This window comes from Anomaloglossus baeobatrachus, chromosome 4 (genome assembly GCF_048569485.1).
Source record: "Anomaloglossus baeobatrachus isolate aAnoBae1 chromosome 4, aAnoBae1.hap1, whole genome shotgun sequence".
NCBI lineage: Eukaryota > Metazoa > Chordata > Amphibia > Anura > Aromobatidae > Anomaloglossus > Anomaloglossus baeobatrachus.
The window spans coordinates 634,111,905-634,132,673 of record NC_134356.1 but is presented as its reverse complement, the minus strand read 5'-3'; the positions used below and the strand labels follow the sequence as shown (position 1 = coordinate 634,132,673).

The window sequence follows — 20,769 nt, the reverse complement described above, 5'->3', positions numbered from 1 at the left end:
TTATTGTGCTCATTTCCTTCCTCTTTACAGCAGTATTGGAGCAATCCAGAGTGCTGGACATTAACATGTTAAAATCCCCGCAGATTATTTGCTTACCCTCTGTAACGGATGAAAGCTTGGAAAGAAACCTCCGCAGAAAGCTGATCTGACCAGAGTTGGGGGCGTAAAGGGTTGCAATAGTATACTTAGAGCCATTTATGGAGCAATTAATAATGGCGTATCTACCTTCAGGGTCTAAATGTTGGGAATGTAGTGTGAACGCAACAGTATTTTTTACACAAATGAATTCTCCAGCCTTTTTTTTTTCCCACAAGCCAGCAGTATGAAAGGAAATTTAGCATTATTTAACCTGTGCGAGTCCCCCTGGAGGAGATGAGACTCTTGACCACAAATCACGTCACATTTGGATTTAACCACTTCCCGCCAAAACATGGATCTCTTGGCCGGCGAGTTCAGGCCCCTAACATTTATAGACATACAGTTCAGTACCATTGTACATGAAAAAAAATCCCTTGCCTAGAGCTGATGGGGGAGAAAGGAAGGTTAGGCAGGAAAGAGGTAACACTGACAACATTAACATCACTAACATTACTGATGTAGGGAGCATCAGTCCACATAGAAAAAAGCCCAAAAAGGGGGCCTGCGGTATGGTGGAAATGTACCGCCATGGGGGCTCAGGGTCCTGGTTGAACAGAACCAGCGGACCTTAAAAGTAGCAACTAAGTCTCAGCCGCGACTCAGACATATCACATAACTCACGCGACGGACCAATCTTCATTCACTTTATCCCTTTGGGATGATCCTGTGGCTCTTGGAGATCTGGCCGGGAGATTTGCCATGTTCCATGAGGATAGGAGCTTTGCCAACTGTTGTGGGGAATGGCAGACGTGGGTGTTTCCTGCACGGAAAAGCAGGATCTTTACAGGGAAACCCCATCTATAGGATATAGCTTCATCCCTGAGAATTTTGGTATAAGGGGCAAATTCCCTCCTTTTTGCCAGGGTTCCTGCAGACAGATCCGGAAAAATGGACAGGTGCCGGAATTGCTCAGACAGAGGCGGCCTCCTTCTCAGGGCTTGCAGCAGGGCTTCTTTGGTCTTGTAAAAGTGCAGGCGAGCCAAAGTGTCCCGGGGGGCATCAGCACTGAGGGATTTAGGCTTAGGGACTCTGTGTATTCTGTCCACCAGGAAATCAGTTGCAGACAGGTCTGGGAGCAGCTCCTGCAGCAAGGAGCCTAGAAAGCTCTGCAGCCCCTTGTCTGGTATGGCCTCTGGAATTCCTCTGATTCTTATGTTGTTTCTGCGGGACCTGTCCTCTAAATCCAAGACCTTGGTATGGAGCTTTTGCACTTGTTCCTCCAGTGCTGCATTGGCATCAATGAGGCTATTGTGTGACTTTGTCAGCTCCTGCATTTTAGTTTCAATGTGTGCTGTGCGACTGCCTATGGCAGTGATATCTCCCCTCAGCTCAGCCACCATATCTTTCCAATCCTGCTGCAGTGATGAGCGGAGGGCACTGAGCAGTTTCTGCATGGTACCTTTGGTAAGCGGTATATCTGCAGCGTCTGTGTCCAAGTCTGGGCCTGCTGTGGATCCCCTCCTGGATGAGCGTGAGGAAGCTGTGGAGGAGGATGCTGCTGCCATTTTCCCTCGTCCCGTGCTGGAGAAGAAGTCTGTAACTTTCGCCGGGGACGGCTTCTTCTGGGACTTTCCCCTTGGCATGCCACGTTCCTGGGTACCTCCGCAGCACTTTCCCCCCGTGTGCAGAGAGATTGGTGCCACTGGTGAGCCGCAGTGAGCCGGTTAGGAGTCGAGGTGGCTGGAGCTCAGCAGCTAGGTGACCGGTGCCATTAGCAAGCAGGCCACGCCCCCCATATATAACTCTTTTGAAGCTCGCTGAACTCTGACCTTAGTGTAACAGAAAGAACATTCTCAAAGCTAATTTCAGTTCTAGCCCAAATTCCAAACAGAATATAGCTCTTCGTTGACAACTTTGATGAACAATAGCAGATGGCTTTGGTTCTACCTTGTCAAATCCTTGGTTAGCATTTTCCAACTCACAGACATCCTTAAAGGGGATGGCGAAATACACATATTTTATGAATATATGTATATTCAAGTTTATGAATCAAATCTCCATAAACTCACTATTTTACAAATTCCATGACACATCAGCTGATTGTATAAAAGCCGTTTATACAATCAGCTGATGCATCAGTGCAAAAAAAAAATAAAAAAATACACACTTCAGTGCAGACTCCTGTCAGACCGATCAATGCAGGACCCGGCAGTAATCAGCTAATGAAGTCTCCTGACGGCATCAGCTGATAGTTTAGCCGGCCGGGTAGTAAAAAGCCGGCGTCACCGCTGTCACTGTCACTGTCAGCTGATTCCGTCAGGTGACCGCATCAGGTGATCAGCGCCAGGTCCTGCAGCTATCGGAGGTGTCCCGGCCGTCTGCACACACCCGGAGCAGGGGTGGCGGTACCGGGAGAGGAGCTGGGAGCGGACATGGCACCGGGAGGCTGCAGACAGGTGAATATGACATTTTTTTCTCTACTGTTCACTTTTGACTTCGCAGCTGCTTCCATCTCCCGCCCGTACATGGCAGCGCACGGGAGATGGAAGCGGCGGTGCCGGTACCGGGTGGATTCACACTTCTGTGTTTACCAACAGAAGGAATCCTCTTCCTGTACACGTCACTGTACTACCCACCCCTTGCGTTTAGAGCCGCGTTTTTAGTCATAGAAACGCAGCTATATTTGCAATTTGTGTTTTTCATTGCTTTTTTGAACATCTCATTGAACTCAATGGGTGGAAAACGCAGTGAAAAACGCAGGAATAATTGACATGCTGCGTTTTTGTGGTGACCACAAAAACGCAGCTACAAAGAAGCGCTGTGTGCAGACAGCACTTCTGAAAAACCCATAGACATTGCTGGGGAAGCAATGTCACATAGTTTTCTGCAAAAAAACGCTGTAAAAAACGCCGCTAAAAACGCAGCAAAAACGTCTAGTGCGCACAGGGCCTGACGCTGACAGACAGCAGGAGGAGGAGCTACCTCCCCACATTGCCGTGACCTCTGCAGCGTCAGCACGTCGCTGCGCGCTGGGTCAGGGTCCACTGAACCCGGAAGTGCGGTGCATACGGAGGTACAGGGATTAATTTGTGTCAGTGTCTTAAAGAGACACTAACACAAATGAATACAGGGAACTGGATCGCTGGAGCTGTTTCTTGCCGGTTCTAGGAACCGGCTGCTATGTTAACAACCGGTTCTCCAGAACCGGACATAACCGGCTGAATCCCACCCCTGACTGTGCAGACATTTCGATGGAATAAGGGTTAATGTTACTGATCTGATTGCCCACAGTCTCCACATGCCCAACCGCCCCTCCCCCCTCCCGGGGCCCCTGCTTGCCCTCCCGCACCCTCCTCGGGGCCCCTGCTCGTTCCCCGGGCCCCTGCACCCCCCCCGGGACCCCCGCCTTCTATACTCACGTGCTGCTGCTCCTGCAGCCTGGCCTGGGGTGACGCCGGGTCCATCCTCCGCAGCGCGATGCTGCCAGCACCTGCACAGGAAGGAAGCAGTCATCACTCTGAGACTGCCTCCTCCTGCAGTGTCGCTGGCTGCGCAGATGAGTCAGAGCCGCGCGGCACTGACAGTGACAGCAGGCAGAGCAGGGAGATCGCGCTCCCTGCTTGCCGCTGCAGAGGGAATGGGATTGTCACTAATCATATCGGCAATGTGCCGATATGATTAGTGAAATTACCGGCCGGGGGAGGGCCTCTCACACATATCCATAGGTGCCCAAGGGGGGTAGGGGGGCGGGGCCTAGGGGGCGTGGCCATCAATAGCTGGGCCCACCGGGGGTTCTCCCGACCTCCTGGTGGGCCAGTCCGCCCCTGGTTGGGATGCAGGCTATAATGAGGCAGATGGAGTCACTTTAGACATCTTTTTCTATATGCACCAAAGCACAGTTGACTACACTTTTGTGAACCACTAAAAAGACAGACCACACCAAAACAGAGGCCATACAGAGTTCGAAGTCTCGCTATCAACCTCATTCTAGTTAATGGTTTATAGATGGTTCCATCTGTATTACATATTTTGGGGATTTTCATGGTAACCCCAATGTAAGTGCTCAGGGCAGAGCACAGGATAAAGTTGGAGTTTTCATAATGGGGTCGCTTGTGTGCTGTTTTGGCACTTCTGAAGCTTTCCAAAAATCAAATCTTGCTGCTTCCCTTCCGTGCCATGTGCCCAAACAGGAGTTTCTTTACGATTACACAACAATTTGTGGGGTAAAACCAACATTTTAGTCACAGAATCACTGAGATATGTGGAAGTGTTCTAGACTTATTAATACATAAAGTGAGGTTTGTCATATTTTAAATATTTGGCCTGGTCACGAAGGTGAAAACAGGCTTTGCTGAGAGGAGGGTAATAAAAATTGATGTTATGTGCAAAATGGTGTACTAGAAATGGTTTCTGTGGCATCAGAGAAAATTCTTTTACATGCCATTGTAATATGTTTACCATTTTATTGTCAGATGTTGATCATGAAGGAGAATCAGGAGACCATGCAAGAAATAAAGAATGAGTTTCAAGATTTTCTCAATAATTGGGTGAGTTTGTTTAACCACTACATCTGAAAACTCTCCTGTCAATATCTTACATTTGTCCCCAGTGACACACATCTGAATCTTGTACTATAAATTTGCTTTCAATGTCACGTATATATATATATATATATATATATATATACATATATATATATATATATACACACATATATATATATATATACATATATATATATATATATACACAGTGGAACCTTGGTTAATGAGAACAATCCGTTCTGGGACTGTGCTTGTTAACCAAGTTACTCGTTCAGCAAAGCAAGATTTCCCATAGGAAATCATTGCAATTCAGACAATTCGTTCCACGACTTGTTAAATGTCCCATCTTGGTCCCCTATTGTGCCATTCCACACATGCACAAACACACACAAACACACACAAGCACGCATGCACACGCACGCACATATTATATGCTCACCTTACCTTCCGTTCCATTGCCGGTCTCCTGGGACTTGCTGTTCGCTAGTACGGGCTGTGTATCGGGTAACCATGACGACGAGGGAGGAACTTCCGCACCCAGAGCGCTGACGTCAAAGGCAGGAGTTGCTTGCCTCTGATTGGCCAGCGCGCTGCCTTTGAGTAGCGTCTGACAGCGGAACTTCCTGCCTCGTCGCGCTGCCTGCCGATACACATCCTGGAGTGGCGAACTACAGGACCCAGGAGACCGGTGATGGAATGAAAGGTACACATATTATGCTCACCTTACCTTCCGTTCCATCGCCAGCCTCCTGGGTCTTGTAGTTCGCCGCGAGGATTCCTCCCTCGTCGTGATGCACCGGCGAACTACAAGAACTATGAGTCCAGCGATGGAACGGAAGGTAAGGTGAGCATAATACTGTATGTGTGTGCGTGCGTGTGTGTTTGTGTGTGTTTTGTGCGTGCTTGTGTGTGTTTGTGTGGACTGTAAGAGCGGGTCAGAGCGCGGTGGATGTACGGAACCGGAAGTGTGTGCGGTGAGAATTTTGCTCGTACAGCAAAGCTTTCTCGTAAACCGAGTTACAAATTTACAGAAAGCTTTGCTTGTTAAGCGAAATTTTCGATAAGTGGGTTACTCGTTAAGCGAGGTTCCACTGTGATATATATATATATATATATATATATATATATATATATATATATATATATATATACAGTGCCTACAAGTAGTATTCAACCCCCTGCAGATTTAGCAGGTTTACACATTCGGAATTAACGTGGCATTGTGACATTTGGACTGTAGATCAGCCTGGAAGTGTGAAATGCACTGCAGCAAAATAGAATGTTACCGTATTTCTTTTTTTTTTTTTTTAAATTGTGAAAAGTTTATTCAGAGGGTCATTTATTATTCAACCCCTCAAACCACAAGAATTCTGTTTGGTTCCCCTGCCTAAAGCATTAAGAAGTATTTCAGGCACAAAGAACAATGAGCTTCACATGTTTGGATTAATTATCTCTTTTTCCAGCCTTTTCTGACTAATTAAGACCCTCCCCAAACTTGTGAACAGCACTCATACTTGGTCAACATGGGAAAGATAAAGGAGCATTCCAAGGCCATCAGAGACAAGATCGTGGAGGGTCACAAGGCTGGCAAGGGGTACAAAACCCTTTCCAAGGAGTTGGGCCTACCTGTCTCCACTGTTGGGAGCATCATCCGGAAGTGGAAGGCTTATGGAACTACTGTTAGCCTTCCACGGCCTGGACAGCCTTTGAAAGTTTCCACCCGTGCCGAGGCCAGGCTTGTCCGAAGAGTCAAGGCTAACCCAAGGACAACAAGGAAGGAGCTCCGGGAAGATCTCATGGCAGTGGGGACATTGGTTTCAGTCAATATAATAAGTAACGTACTCCACCGCAATGGTCTCCGTTCCAGACGAGCCCGTAAGGTACCTTTACTTTCAAAACGTTATGTCAAGGCTCATCTACAGTTTGCTCATGATCACTTGGAGGACTCTGAGACAGACTGGTTCAAGGTTCTCTGGTCTGATGAGACCAAGAACGAGATCTTTGGTGCCAACCACACACGTGACGTTTGGAGACTGGATGGCACTGCATACGACCCCAAGAATACCATCCCTACAGTCAAGCATGGTGGTGGCAGCATCATGCTGTGGGGCTGTTTCTCAGCCAAGGGGCCTGGCCATCTGGTCCGCATCCATGGGAAGATGGATAGCACGGCCTACCTGGAAATTTTGGCCAAGAACCTCCACTCCTCCATCAAGGATCTTAAGATGGGTCGTCATTTCATCTTCCAACAAGACAACGACCCAAAGCACACAGCCAAGAAAACCAAGGCCTGGTTCAAGAGGGAAAAAAATCAAGGTGTTGCAGTGGCCTAGTCAGTCTCCTGACCTTAACCCAATTGAAAACTTGTGGAAGGAGCTCAAGATTAAAGTCCACATGAGACACCCAAAGAACCTAGATAACTTGGAGAAGATCTGCATGGAGGAGTGGGCCAAGATAACTCCAGAGACCTGTGCCGGCCTGATCAGGTCTTATAAAAGACGATTATTAGCTGTAATTGCAAACAAGGGTTATTCCACAAAATATTAAACCTAGGGGTTGAATAATAATTGACCCACACTTATATGTTGAAAATTTATTAAAATTTAACTGAGCAACATAACTTGTTGGTTTGTAAGATTTATGCATCTGTTAATAAATCCTGCTCTTGTTTGAAGTTTGCAGGCTCTAACTTATTTGCATCTTATCAAACCTGCTAAATCTGCAGGGGGTTGAATACTACTTGTAGGCACTGTATATATAAAATGTGTTAAATGTCATATACAATTATGGCTAAAGGTGTTGGCACCCTTGAAATTGTTCCAGAAAATGAAGTATTTCTCCAAGAAAATGATTGCAGTTACATATTTTGTCATACAGGTCTATGTCCTTTGTGTTTATTGGAATGACACAAAAAAAAAAAAAAAATGCAAATTGGGCATAATTGCACACAACCCCCCCCCCAAAATATGCCATATTTTAATGCACTCCCTTTGCAATAAATACCTGCATTCAATCGCTTCCTATAACCATCCACAAGCTTCTTACACCTCTCAACTAGAATTTTCGACTCTTCTTTTGCAAACTGATCCAGGTCTCTCATATGTGAAGGCGTCTTCTCTTCTCCCAACAGCAATTTTAAGATCTCTGCACAGATGTCAATGGGATTTAAATCCCGACTCCTTGCTGCCACTTGAGAACTCTTCAGCACTTTGTTTCCATCCATTTCTGGGGGCTTCTTCTCCTTCTGAAAGACCCATGACGCAAACCCAGCTTTCTGATACTGAGTCCTACATTGCTACACAAAATTCTTTGGTAATCATCAGATTTCATAATGCCTTGCACACAGCAAGAGACCCAGTGCCAGAGCCACCAAAACAACCACAAAACATCTTTGATCCTCCATCATATTTCACTTTAGGTAATGTGTTCTTTTCTTTGTAGGCCTCATTCCATTTTCGCTTAAACGGTAGAATGATGCGCTTATCAAAAAAGCTCTGGGTCTCATCTGTCCACAAGATGCTTTCCCACAAGGATTTTAGGTTAGCCACATATAATTTGACAAACTGCAGTCTAGCTTTTTTATGTCTCTGTGTCAGCAGTGGGGTCCTCCTGGGTCTCCTCCATAGTGTTTCATTTAATTCAAATGTTGACGGATAGTTCGAGCTGATATTAATACACCCTGAGCATACAGGACAGCTTGAATTTCTTTGGAATTTGACTGGGGCAGCTTATCCACCACCCAAACTATCCTGCGTTGCAAACTTTCATCAAAGAATGTAGACTACTTGGAACTGTGAACAAAGGAACATCAAGATCTTTGTAGATGGACTTGTAACGTTGAGATTATTGATATTTTTCACCTATTTTAGTTCTCAAGTTCTCAGACAGTTCTCTTCTACTCCTTTCTGTTTTCCATGCTTAGTATGGCACACAAAGACACATAATACAAATATTTAGTTAACTCCTCTAGAATTTATTCACATTTATTCTTCACAATGTTATGACAGACAAGGCCTTCCTGTCCTATCTTTCTCTTAGTGTAGGGTATTGCTTCTCATCCTGTCCCCCCACTATCTTGGTTCTTGTCCTCAAGCTCCAACATCTGTGCCTCCTTTCCCCCTCACTCCTCACACCCTTATTTGACCATGGCCTGTTGGTTCCGGACTTCTCGAGGTTACCTGACTGGCCCTAGCACCGAGGACATGTCTTCTCATGCCTAAACCCCACTTAGAAATGGCACCTTTCAAGCCTTCTCACTTAAGACCAACCTCTTGCCAACTGTCACTCCTCCCCTGTCCATCATCCAATACAGGATTGGCTTACCACTCCTCTAACTCGACCACTAGCTGGCCGATTGTTGTATCCTTGTGCCCCACAAGTCACCCAAATATTAACACCTACATTTATTGTATTCAACAGTACATACAAACACACCTTATTTACACGATGGGGCGTAGCCCTCCTGCTACACATCTCCTCACTTAAATATGGTCATCCCCTGCCATAAAACCTTAATATACACATATACAAGTATTTTAAACTAATAAAATTGCTACTTTAAAGACCACACAGTTTATGGCAAGAGGCCAGAGTTCATTTCACTCCTGCAGGTAGCGAACGAGGTATAACTTTAAAACAAGTAGCCGCCTGTAGGCAACAGTCCTTTCCTGCCATTGTAGGGGATGTCCATGCGCCTGCCTGTTCCTGACAGAGTGCAAAACAGCCCTGGATCCTCTCCCTAGGGTCCATATTTTCCTTCCACTCACTTCTCTGTCGAGGCCAGTCCATTGTTGTACAACATTGCCCAAGAACACCGAGTATGGACATTGTCCATGGGGCAAGGGGAATTGTCTATGCGGCAAGGGGCAATGTCCATGGCAGAGGGCAAACAATTCCCTCCTGGCTTTGAGTTACACATTCCAGCATAGGCGAGTGTAAGGTGCGCAAAACAACTGGAAGAGAGGAAGCAAACAAAAAAACTTTGGCCACTCTGGGCCAACTTCAGGGTGTTTGGTCTCCTGACCAATCCCCTCTGGAATACTAGATAGTCTCCTAATCTTTAGTGCAACAAGCACAACTGGTGACAGTTCAGATCTAGCTTCTGGTTACCTACATACTAACAAGCACTGTGGCCATACTCACGCCTTTGGACTTGACCACCTTGGCACATATGGCCAAATGGGCTCCCTGTGCGACATTCACCACCGCCGGGGGACCCACAGTTTCCTAGGTCTCGGCCCAGGACTCCAGCATGCTACTGGGGAAGGTGGCTTCAATTTTCCCACATGGATAAGGGGTCCGCAGGGCCAGCGATGTCGAGGGATTATCCCCATGTACAAACCTATTGATCTGCAGCACTTCCCGGACGTCTCCCTCAACCAGTGTGTGGACGACTGCAACTGCATACCAACCCCAGGGCCCGTCCTCCTTGATGAAGTAGACCCGGTCTCCTCAGTTTAGAGCAGGACCTTCACGCACCAACCCGGCGTTAACTTACACCATTGTACTAGTCAACTCTTCCTGAATGAAACCGTAGCCCCGCTCACATTCCAGGTGATGTATCACCCCATAGGTAATGTGGCCCCAATGGCACTGCCTGGGAGTGCCAGCTGAGTCCGAACCCAAGCCTCCCACTTCTTCCCATCAATGACTCTGGCCACCCACCTATTCTCTGCGGGATGTGGGGCCTGGGGACTCTTTGGCCACATAGCATCGGGGTAGAGGCCTTTCAGTGGGGGGCTCATGCACAGTCGACACGGTCGGTGGTGACTGCAGTTTCAAGGGCATCTCCAGGTCCGGCGTCTCTCTCTTGGCTCCTGGCTGTTTCGCCACCCACAATCCCTTTATCTGTTGGATCCTCTCTCCACAGCTGATTGGGGGCCGTAACCACGACAGTCACCTTGAATGGTGGGGCTTGTTCTTCAGTGGCCGGCAACTGATGGCACAGGTTCCGCTCTCTTGTGACCTCCTTCCATAGCTGCAAATCTCCCAGCTTCCCTTTCTTTGCCTCTGCGGTCATCTGGGTAACCCAGTCTTGCCAACTCTTCTGGCCACGGCAACTATGGGCCCACAGACCGTACTAGCAGCCTTCCCTCTGTTCTTTTGGCTCAGTCCATCTCGCTCTGTGCTATCCACAGAAATGGAGCAGATACAGCTGGCAGTCTCTATCTTATGGTCCCCGCTCTCCAGGGCAGAGCCCTCTTTGGCTCCTCCTCCCATTTCTCCAGAGCTGCTGCACGTTCCTCATCAGCTTTTTTTTTTGGAAGGGAGGGCTCTCTCTACTTGGTACATCCATTGGGGGCAAGCACCACTCAATGTCAGGTTTCCAGGTTTTCCAGTTCTCTTTTGAATGAGCTTGCCCTCAGTTAACATGGAGTTTTAAGGTTCTGTTGCCCTACTTCCTGTCCAGCTGCTTAAAAGGCCGCCTCTCAGCCCAGTCCAGTGCCTGAGTATACTGCTTGCTGTGTGCTCCTGCGTTGCTGCTGCTAATCCTGATTGCTTTTGGATCCTCCTAAAGACTACCGACCGACCGACTCTGGACCTTACCCGGTTTATCAAGCTGTGCCCGGATTCCGTCTGCCATCTTCGGTCAGCACTCTGCCCGGTTCTCTCTGGTTCGTAACCACTCTGGACATTCATCCCGTACGGACACTCCTGGACTTTTACCGCTTGCCCCTTGTGTCCCGGCTGCTGCGCATTTAGGCCTTCCGGGGTGATTGCCGGACAGTCCCTGTATAGGGGTTCGCTCTGGTGGTCTCCCTGGGGGAGTCCGGTGCGTGGCCCCGGGAATTCCCTCCGCTCCGTTTCGGGAAGGTATTGTGTGTATTTGTATTGCTGTGTTTGTTCCGTTGTTATCTACCGTGGTTACAGATTATAAAACATCTTGTATCAAAAACTCGTCTCTGCTGATCATTGCCCTACGCTATCGAAATCCTCAGAACATATAATAAGTATTACATTATACTCAGGCCCAAAAAAGAGGATTTCGCTGGGGCAATGACTGAGACACGAGGAGTAGATCAGCTCTTTTCTATGATTAACTCCTTGCAGCAGGAGATGGAGGTGGTGCAGACTAAACTTAGAGATGTGGAGGCACAGCTGGGTCATGATCACCAGGTACTGGGTCCGGCTATACAGGATTTGCAAGTCAGAGTGGAGGCTCAGGAAGCCGGCCCCACTACGTCCGTATCAGCTGCCGGTATGCCTAGGTTACCCCCATTCCGTTTCAATGGTGACCGTGGTCAGTTTCGTGGATTTGTGAACCAATGTATACTGTTTTTTGATGTACATGCTGATTATTACCGTTCTGACCGGTCCAAAGTGTTATGTATAATCATGTTATTAACCTCACGAGCACTGGCTTGGGCTAATCCTATGATAGAGAACCGAGACATCCGTTTAAATCACCTAGATGATTTTCTGACCGCAATGGCGCAAATGTTTGATGATCCGAATCGCCGTGCTACCGCTGAATCGGCTCTCCTTTCCTTACGTCAGGGAAAGCGTTCTGTCGTTGAATACGCCACTGAATTTAAGAGGTTAGTGGTAGACACCGACTGGGGAAACAATGCATTATTGTCTGTTTTCAGAAAGGGGTTGTCCGGTACCATCAAGGACGAGTTAGCTCGTTCCGAATCTCCAGGGGATTTTGAACTGTTTCTCCAGCACTGTGTGCGTATTGATACCCGCTTGACGGAACGTAGACAGGAAAAATGGGCGGCTGTAAACCGGGTAACCAACTTTACATTTCCTTCCAGAGAACCCGCTCTCAGGACGCCACGGGAGGCCGAGGACGTTCCTATGCAAGTAGACTCTCTGCAAAAGCGAGAGACCAATGAACGTCGCGAACACCGGCTCCGTGAGCGTTTGTGTTTCTATTGCGGTCAATCGGACCATTTCTTGATCGACTGCCCGAAACGTCCGAATCGCCCAAATAAGGTATTGGCAGCCATGGCAGAGTGCGACAACACGGACGCAGAGTCCGATATCTCTGAGGCAAGTGGACACTTGGATGCGGTATTTCCCTTGACTGTAATGTCAACCTCACCGAAGGACTCGGAAGGGAAATATACCCATTGCTCGCTCCCCATTCAGATCCGGTGGGAGGGACAGCTAATACCTACCTCTGCAATGATAGACTCTGGGGCAGGGGGAAATTTCATGGACTCTTCTTTTGCCAGGAAACACGGTATCCGGACTCAGCAAAGATCCTCACCGGTTACCATGGAGACGGTAGACGGATCTCCGTTAATCTCTGGACCAGTCGATCGGGAAACCGTACCGCTAGAATGCGTCATGAAGCCAGGTCAGCAGGAGACCCTTGTTTTCATGCTAATTTCATCTCCTCATTTTCCGATTATTTTAGGTATTCCGTGGCTACGGTCTACAAATCCGGTCATCGATTGGGAAACTAAGGAAATATCCTTCCCACCGCAGAATATTCCGACCATTAGTCCAACTGTTCCGGTTCCAGTACCACCAAATACGGAGAGCACTGTACAGGTACCTGTTTTACCCCCGGTTTACCGTGACTTCGCTGATATATGCGACAAAAGAAAAGCCGACGGACTTCCCCCGCATAGACCGTATGATTGCCCCATAGACTTACTCCCAGGGGCGGAGATTCCGTTTGGTCATGTCTACCCGTTGGCGGCACCTGAGCTAGCAGCACTAAAAGAGTATATTGATGAAAGCCTAGCCAAGGGATTTATTCGTCCGTCTACCTCCCCCGCAGGGGCACCCATCTTTTTCGTGAAAAAGAAGGAGGGGACTCTGAGACCCTGTATTGACTACCGGGAACTGAATAAAATAACCATCCGGAACCGGTATCCGTTACCGTTGATTCCTGAGCTATTGGAGAGGGTCCAACAGGCAAAAATATTCACCAAATTGGACCTCCGTGGGGCATATAATCTGCTTTGTATACGTCCTGGAGACGAGTGGAAGACCGCGTTCCGATGTCGGTACGGACATTTTGAGTACCTAGTGATGCCTTTTGGACTTTGTAACGCTCCCGCGGCATTTCAACATCTAGTTAACAATATTTTTAGGGATATCATGGACCAATTCATGGTGATCTATCTGGACGATATCCTAATCTTTTCTGATTCTCTACAGGAACACCAGGAGCACGTCAAGACCGTACTTACCCGTCTGAGGGAAAACCACCTGTACATTAAGCTGGAGAAATGCGAGTTCCACTGCTCACAAATACAATTCTTAGGTTATGTCATCTCTCCTCAGGGACTAAACATGGAATCTAGCAAGATACAAGCCATTCTGGACTGGCCGGAACCGGGAAACATCAAGGAGGTACAACGCTTTGTCGGTTTTGCCAACTTTTACCGACGCTTTATCCGTAACTTTTCAGAGATTGTCCGTCCCATCACTCTGTTAACCAAGAAAGGACAGAAGTTTGTGTGGTCCGCCCAGGCCCAGGAAGCATTCCATCGTCTCAAGGTATGTTTTACCTCAGCGCCAATATTAGTCCATCCGAATCCCGCACTTCCCTTTATCGTGGAGGTCGACGCTTCCGACTATGCATTAGGGGCCATTCTTTCTCAAAGGACCGGGGACAAGAGTCTCTTGCATCCGTGTGCCTTCTTTTCCCGCCAGTTGTCCCCTGCAGAAAGGAACTACGACATTGCGGACAAGGAATTATTGGCGATTATTTCCGCTTTCAAGGAATGGAGACACCACTTACAGGGAGCCGCGCAGCAAGTGATAGTACTCACGGATCATCGTAATCTGGAATTTCTTAAGTCTGCCAGGTGCCTGTCTCCACGGCAAGCCCGTTGGAGCCTATTTCTTAACCAATTCAATTTTGTCGTTACATACCGTCCAGGTTCACGTAATGGGAAAGCCGATGCCTTGTCCCGAATCCACGCCGTGGACTCCGTGCCTGGAACCCCGTCTCAGACCGTGTTATCGGATGCCAATTTCGTTGGTGTAATCCAGGACCAGGACTTGTGGAAGGACATCAAGCTGGCCTATGATGGTGACGTATTTCTTGCTGCCCCCCCGAATGATGTAACGCTTGTTCTTCGGAATGGTGTGTGGTTGAGAGAGCGACGCATTTATGTCCCGGAGGCCGTAAGACTTCGGGTTCTCAAGTTGGTCCATGACTCCGTGTTGGCTGGTCATAGGGGGGTACAGAAGACGCAAGAATTTCTGAGCCGTTTTTTCTGGTGGCCTACTTGCTTAAAGGATGTGAAGGACTATGTCCACTCATGTGTGGTTTGTGCCCGGTGCAAGGTCCTTCGTGTGGCTCCTACGGGACTCCTCCAACCGTTACCCGTGCCATCTCGCCCTTGGGGGTCTATCTCCATGGATTTTATTGTGGAGTTGCCAGTCTCAGGCGGACACAATACCATTTTAGTGGTGGTAGATCGATTGACTAAAGCTGCTCACTTCATTCCGTGTACCGGTCTTCCCTCAGCCGCAGAGACAGTGGATTTGGTTATCCAGAATGTATTCCGATTGCATGGGGTACCAGACGAGATCATCTCTGACCGGGGCGTGCAGTTCACGTCTAGATTCTGGAAGGGGTTTTGTACGGCACTCCAGATTGATGTCTGTTTGTCTTCTGCATACCATCCTCAGACAAATGGGCAAACCGAACGGACGAATCAAACCCTGGAACAATACCTTCGATGTTATGTCAGCCATCTCCAAGACGATTGGTTGAAGATGCTTCCGTTGGCGGAGTTCTCATATAACAACACTCAGAGCAGCTCCACTAAGGTAACGCCCTTTTTCGCTAACTTGGGTTACCATCCGAATGTTTTGCCTAGGTCACCGGTTGCGGTTTCGGTGCCAGCGGTGGAGGACAGATTGACAGAGCTACGACAAAATCTGGAGGTTCTGAAGGACACTGTGGCTACGGCCCAGGAGCGTTACAAGAGGTCGGCCGACACTCACCGGAAACCGGCACCCTTGTACAAGGTAGGGGACTCTGTATGGTTGTCCACCAAAAACCTGAGATTGGGTGTTCCTTCGCAGAAGCTGGTACAAAAATTCATCGGTCCATTTAAGATCACCGGGATCGTGAGCCCTGTGGCCTGTCGGCTACGGTTGCCGCACCATCTAAAGGTACACCCGGTCTTTCATGTGTCTCTCCTCAAACCTGTCTCCCCTAATACGTTTCGTGGTCGTGTTGTGCCTCCTCCTCCGCCTGTGATGGTCGACGGCGAGGAGCAGTTCGTGGTTGAGGACATTATTGACTCCCGGCTCCATCGTCGTCGGCTTCAATATCTGGTACGTTGGCAGGGGTACGCCCCCGAGGACGATTCCTGGGAACCGGTGGGTAACATTCGGGCACCCCGGAAGATCGCTCAGTTTCATCGACGGTTCCCGGACAAGCCGGGCCCTGATCCGTCCTGAGGCCGTCTCTGGGGGGGGGAGTAATGTCAGGTTTCCAGGTTTTCCAGTTCTCTTTTGAATGAGCTTGCCCTCAGTTAACATGGAGTTTTAAGGTTCTGTTGCCCTACTTCCTGTCCAGCTGCTTAAAAGGCCGCCGCCCAGTCCAGTGCCTGAGTATACTGCTTGCTGTGTGCTCCTGCGTTGCTGCTGCTAATCCTGATTGCTTTTGGATCCTCCTAAAGACTACCGACCGACCGACTCTGGACCTTACCCGGTTTATCAAGCTGTGCCCGGATTCCGTCTGCCATCTTCGGTCAGCACTCTGCCCGGTTCTCTCTGGTTCGTAACCACTCTGGACATTCATCCCGTACGGACACTCCTGGACTTTTACCGCTTGCCCCTTGTGTCCCGGCTGCTGCGCATTTAGGCCTTCCGGGGTGATTGCCGGACAGTCCCTGTATAGGGGTTCGCTCTGGTGGTCTCCCTGGGGGAGTCCGGTGCGTGGCCCCGGGAATTCCCTCCGCTCCGTTTCGGGAAGGTATTGTGTGTATTTGTATTGCTGTGTTTGTTCCGTTGTTATCTACCGTGGTTACAGATTATAAAACATCTTGTATCAAAAACTCGTCTCTGCTGATCATTGCCCTACGCTATCGAAATCCTCAGAACATATAATAAGTATTACACTCAACACAAGTCACCTCCTAATTCCCAGCCTTTAAGCTCTCTTTCCACTGTACCACCCACGATGTATGGTAGTTGTTTCCTGGCCCAGGCCATGTCTTGCCATCTTTATTTTCACAGCCATAGTAGTAGTTCCTTAGACTCAGGCATCTTCCTCCAGCCCTTTCACTTGGGTTGTGCTGGGAACGACCCTGCTTGCAGCGCCATTTTTAGGAGGGCTCCAGGCCGCTCAGGCACCACATGCCTTCACCAAGGAGACTCTGTGTGCAGGTTTGAATTCGGGTGGGGTGCATAACACTTAGTAGTTTCATTAGGCAGGTGTCCATTACCCCGCTGGCAGTCATGATCATAGACAGTTAGTAACACACACAACACTAGAGTTCGCTTAGGCAACCATAATTTCTTTACCTTGATTCTTCATACCTTTATGACAGACATGCTATTCTTCACCTTTCTTTCTGTTAGTGTGGGGTACACTTTCGTCCTGTTTCCCGTACTATCTTCATCCTCATTTTCAAGCTGTGGTGTCTGTGCCTCCTTTCCCCCTCACTCATCACACCCTCATCCGACCCTGGGCTTTCGGCTCACCCCGGTGGGCTTGGAGAGTTGTCTGGCTGGAGAGTCGTAGGCTTCAGCCCTCTTGAGGTCACCTTAGGGCTCCGTGAATGGCCCCTGCACTGATGTCACATCTTTTCACAACTGAACCCCACTTAGAATTGGCACCTCTTGAGTATTCTCACTCAAAACCACCCTCTTGCCAACAGTCACTTTTCCCCTGTCCATTGTCAAATCCAAGATTGGCTCGCCGCTCCTGTAACCTGACCACTAGCTGGCCGACTGTTGTAGCCAACTCTGCTACGTGAGATGCCACAATTCACCGAAATATCAACACATACATCAATCGTATTCAACACACCAGCTTTACACGTACATGTAGCCCTCTGCTACACACACACACACACACACACACAAACACAAAGGAAATAAACATGTGAATGACAAAACATGTAATTGTAATAGTTTTCTTGCAAAAAACTTTCATTTTCTGGAACAATTTCAAGGGTGCCAACACTTTCGCCCATGATTGTACATATAAATATGTCACATAATAAATGACACAAAAGGCCGCTTTACACGCTGTGATATCGTTATCGATATCGCTAGCGTGCTTGCCCACCCCCATCGGTTGTGCGACATGGGCAAATCGCTGCCTGTGGCGCACAACATCGCTCAGACCCGTCACACGGACTTACCTTCCTAGCGACGCCGCTGTGACCGGCGAACCGCCTCCTTTCTAAGGGGGCGGTTCGTTTGGTGTCACAGCGACGTCACTAAGCGGGCGCCCAATAGAAGCGGAGAGGCGGAGATGAGCGGGACGTAACATCCCGCCCACTTCCTTCCTTCCTCATTGCTGGCGGGCGCAGGTAAGGTGAGGTTCCCCGTTCCTGCGGTGTCACACATAGCGATGTGTTCCGCCGCAGCAACGACGAACTATATCGTACACGCAGCAGCAACGATAATTGGGAATAGGGGGGCATGTCACCGATTAGTGTTTTTGCGACGATGCAAAATTGCTTATAGGTGTCACACACAACGACATCGCTAAAGCGGCTGGATGTGCGTCACAAATTCCGTGACCCCAACGAGATCGCTTGAGCGATGTCGTAGCGGGTAAAGCGGCCTTAAGAACAACATGATAACAAACTAATACTTCATCATCTGTTCCTCTACAAAACACTCATTGCTTTCTCGCTGATTGTCTCCATAGCCCATGTGGAAACTAAGAATTGGAAATCAGATTGCTGAAAAGATTGCAGAACTTCTCCAGAAATTTGACAGCTTATACCGGCATATAAACGAAGATGATCGCGAAGACCAGTTGAAGACTCTGGGGAAATATTTGGTTACAGAAGGAGACAAGTTCTGTAAGAGGCACAATGTTAAACTCTGCTTGCATGGGATTACGGCTGTGGTGGGCTTTGCAGCTCTGCCTTTGGCAGGTCTTTTTGCCGCTGCTCCGGCAACAGCAGCGGCGAGTACATTTACACTTGAGTCCCTTTTAGGTGGGGCATGGTGGGGTGCTCGGGCTGCAGCACCGGCAGCAAGTACATTTTCAACCACATCCATTATTAATGGGGCTACAGTCGTGGCTCAGGTTGGTTTGGGTCTGTTGCGTAGATTTATTTAGTGAAAATACAGTAAGAAGGGGATTTCCAGTCATGGTGAAACATCGCCAACTTTCAGCTGCTCTCCATAGGTCCCAATTCTCTAACCCTTGCTAGGGGAAGCCGCATCTGACCATCCACCTCCCCTAATGCACTCACCACCTATAGACCTGGCAGGGGCTTCTGAACTCAATCTCCTTTCCCTTCATGCAAAACGGCAATTTTTTTTTTTTACTGTATGTCTTTCTCATCATTCTTTAGGAAGACAAGTGTGGCGCTCAGCGAAGTTTTCCTAATCATGGGCAGCTCCCTATCAGGCCTATGTATGAATTAAAGGGGCTATCCACTACTGGAAAAACACAATCTTATTCCCTTCAGGCCCTATAAAAAAAATCTACGGTATACTCCTCTCCTGCAGCGGCACCGTTCTAGCGACGTCAGCACTTCTATGTCTGGTATCGTTGTGTCACATGACTGCTGCAGACAATCAGCTACTGCAGCAACTACATAAGCTGAAGTCGACCAGTGACTGCTCATTGGCTACAGTGATCATGTGACATAGTGTTAGATGATTCCGTCAAGAATAGCGGTGTGGACAGTACTGAAACGGTGGTGCCGCTGTGTGAAAAGTGACCATTGTTTTGGTCTTCCATGAGTCCCCGAGGTGATTATGCCGGGGTTGACCAGTGGTAATCAGCGTTGGTGATGTTACATCCATACTGATGCACAGCGATTAGACAGGTGACAATATAGGTGTCACTATAGCCATGTTATTACAGAATCATTTTTTTTTTTCATTTATCTTACTAGTAGAGTTGGTGGGAATCGATTCACATGTCCCAATCCTTTAGGCATGACAGCAGTCCGTGGGCACTGCATGGCATCACCACTTTTTATCTGCCGACATCTCCAGCTCCTCTATTGATTAAATCAGAATGCATATATAATAATTGTATGGAGTTCAAAAGCAAACTAACAACCTACAGAAATAACTCCACTAAATAGTTAATAAAAAAAATGTTTCCATCCTTATTCAATACATTTATAAGCAGAAAAACACATTAAAAGACAAAGGAGAAATAATACAGAATTACACCCAGCGGTAATAGTTGTTAAAATTACACTAAAAATAGAAGAAAATTGAAAAAAATCCCAACCCCTGTAGTGGTTAGGAGATTTAATAGCCAAATTTCAATAATAGATGGAAATCAGAGTAGTACCAATCCTGACCACAAGATGGCAGCAGCGGTTTCACATTTACAGCACAACAGCCAATTCCTTGCTAACCATAGATATTAGATTAGCCAGACCCCAATGGACCTAATTTACACATCAAATAGTATAAGACTAAAGGAGTAAGTTCCCTGTCCAAAGTCAAAGTCCAGCAATTAGCTATATATATATATATATATATATATATATATATATTATAGTTACCTTGGGGGTAACCCTTGATGTATGTTTCACATGGTCTCGCTTCCTCAGAAGGCGTGAAACGTACGTTAAGGGGGTCCCCATGGTAATTATATTATCCTCTTTATCTCTGTTTGGCAGCATGTGGTGGACAATGGATACTTTTTAGTATTCCATTGTTTGTTAATTATGTGCACGATTCAGTCGGGATTTATTTGTTTATATAGCTAATTGCTGGACTTTGACTTTGAACAGGGAACTTATTCCTTTAGTCTTATACTATTTGATGTGTAAATTAGGTCCATTGGGGTCTGGCTAATCTAATATCTATTGTTAGCAACAAATTGGCTATTGTGCTGTAAATGTGAAACCCCTGCTGCCATCTTGTGGTTAGGATTGGTACTTCTCTGATTTCCATCTATTATTGAAATTTGGCTATTAAATCTCCTAACCACTACAGGGGTTGTGATTTTTTTCAATTTTCTTCTACTGTTAGTGTAATTTTAACAACTATTACCGCTGGGTGT

At 47.7% G+C, this 20,769-nt stretch overlaps 1 protein-coding gene across 1 annotated transcript in view; it reads left to right on the top strand.

Annotated features, from left to right (window-relative positions):
* Positions 1-19,876, top strand: part of LOC142301967 (RING finger protein 112-like) — a 183,703-nt gene extending 163,827 nt beyond the window's left edge. The window contains exons 12-13 of the mRNA XM_075343031.1: positions 4,551-4,625; positions 18,433-19,876. Of these exons, the coding sequence (XP_075199146.1) occupies positions 4,551-4,625; positions 18,433-18,852 (495 nt within the window). The 3' untranslated portion in view covers positions 18,853-19,876. The remainder of the gene's footprint in view (positions 1-4,550; positions 4,626-18,432) is intronic.
* Positions 19,877-20,769: the final 893 nt, after the last annotated feature.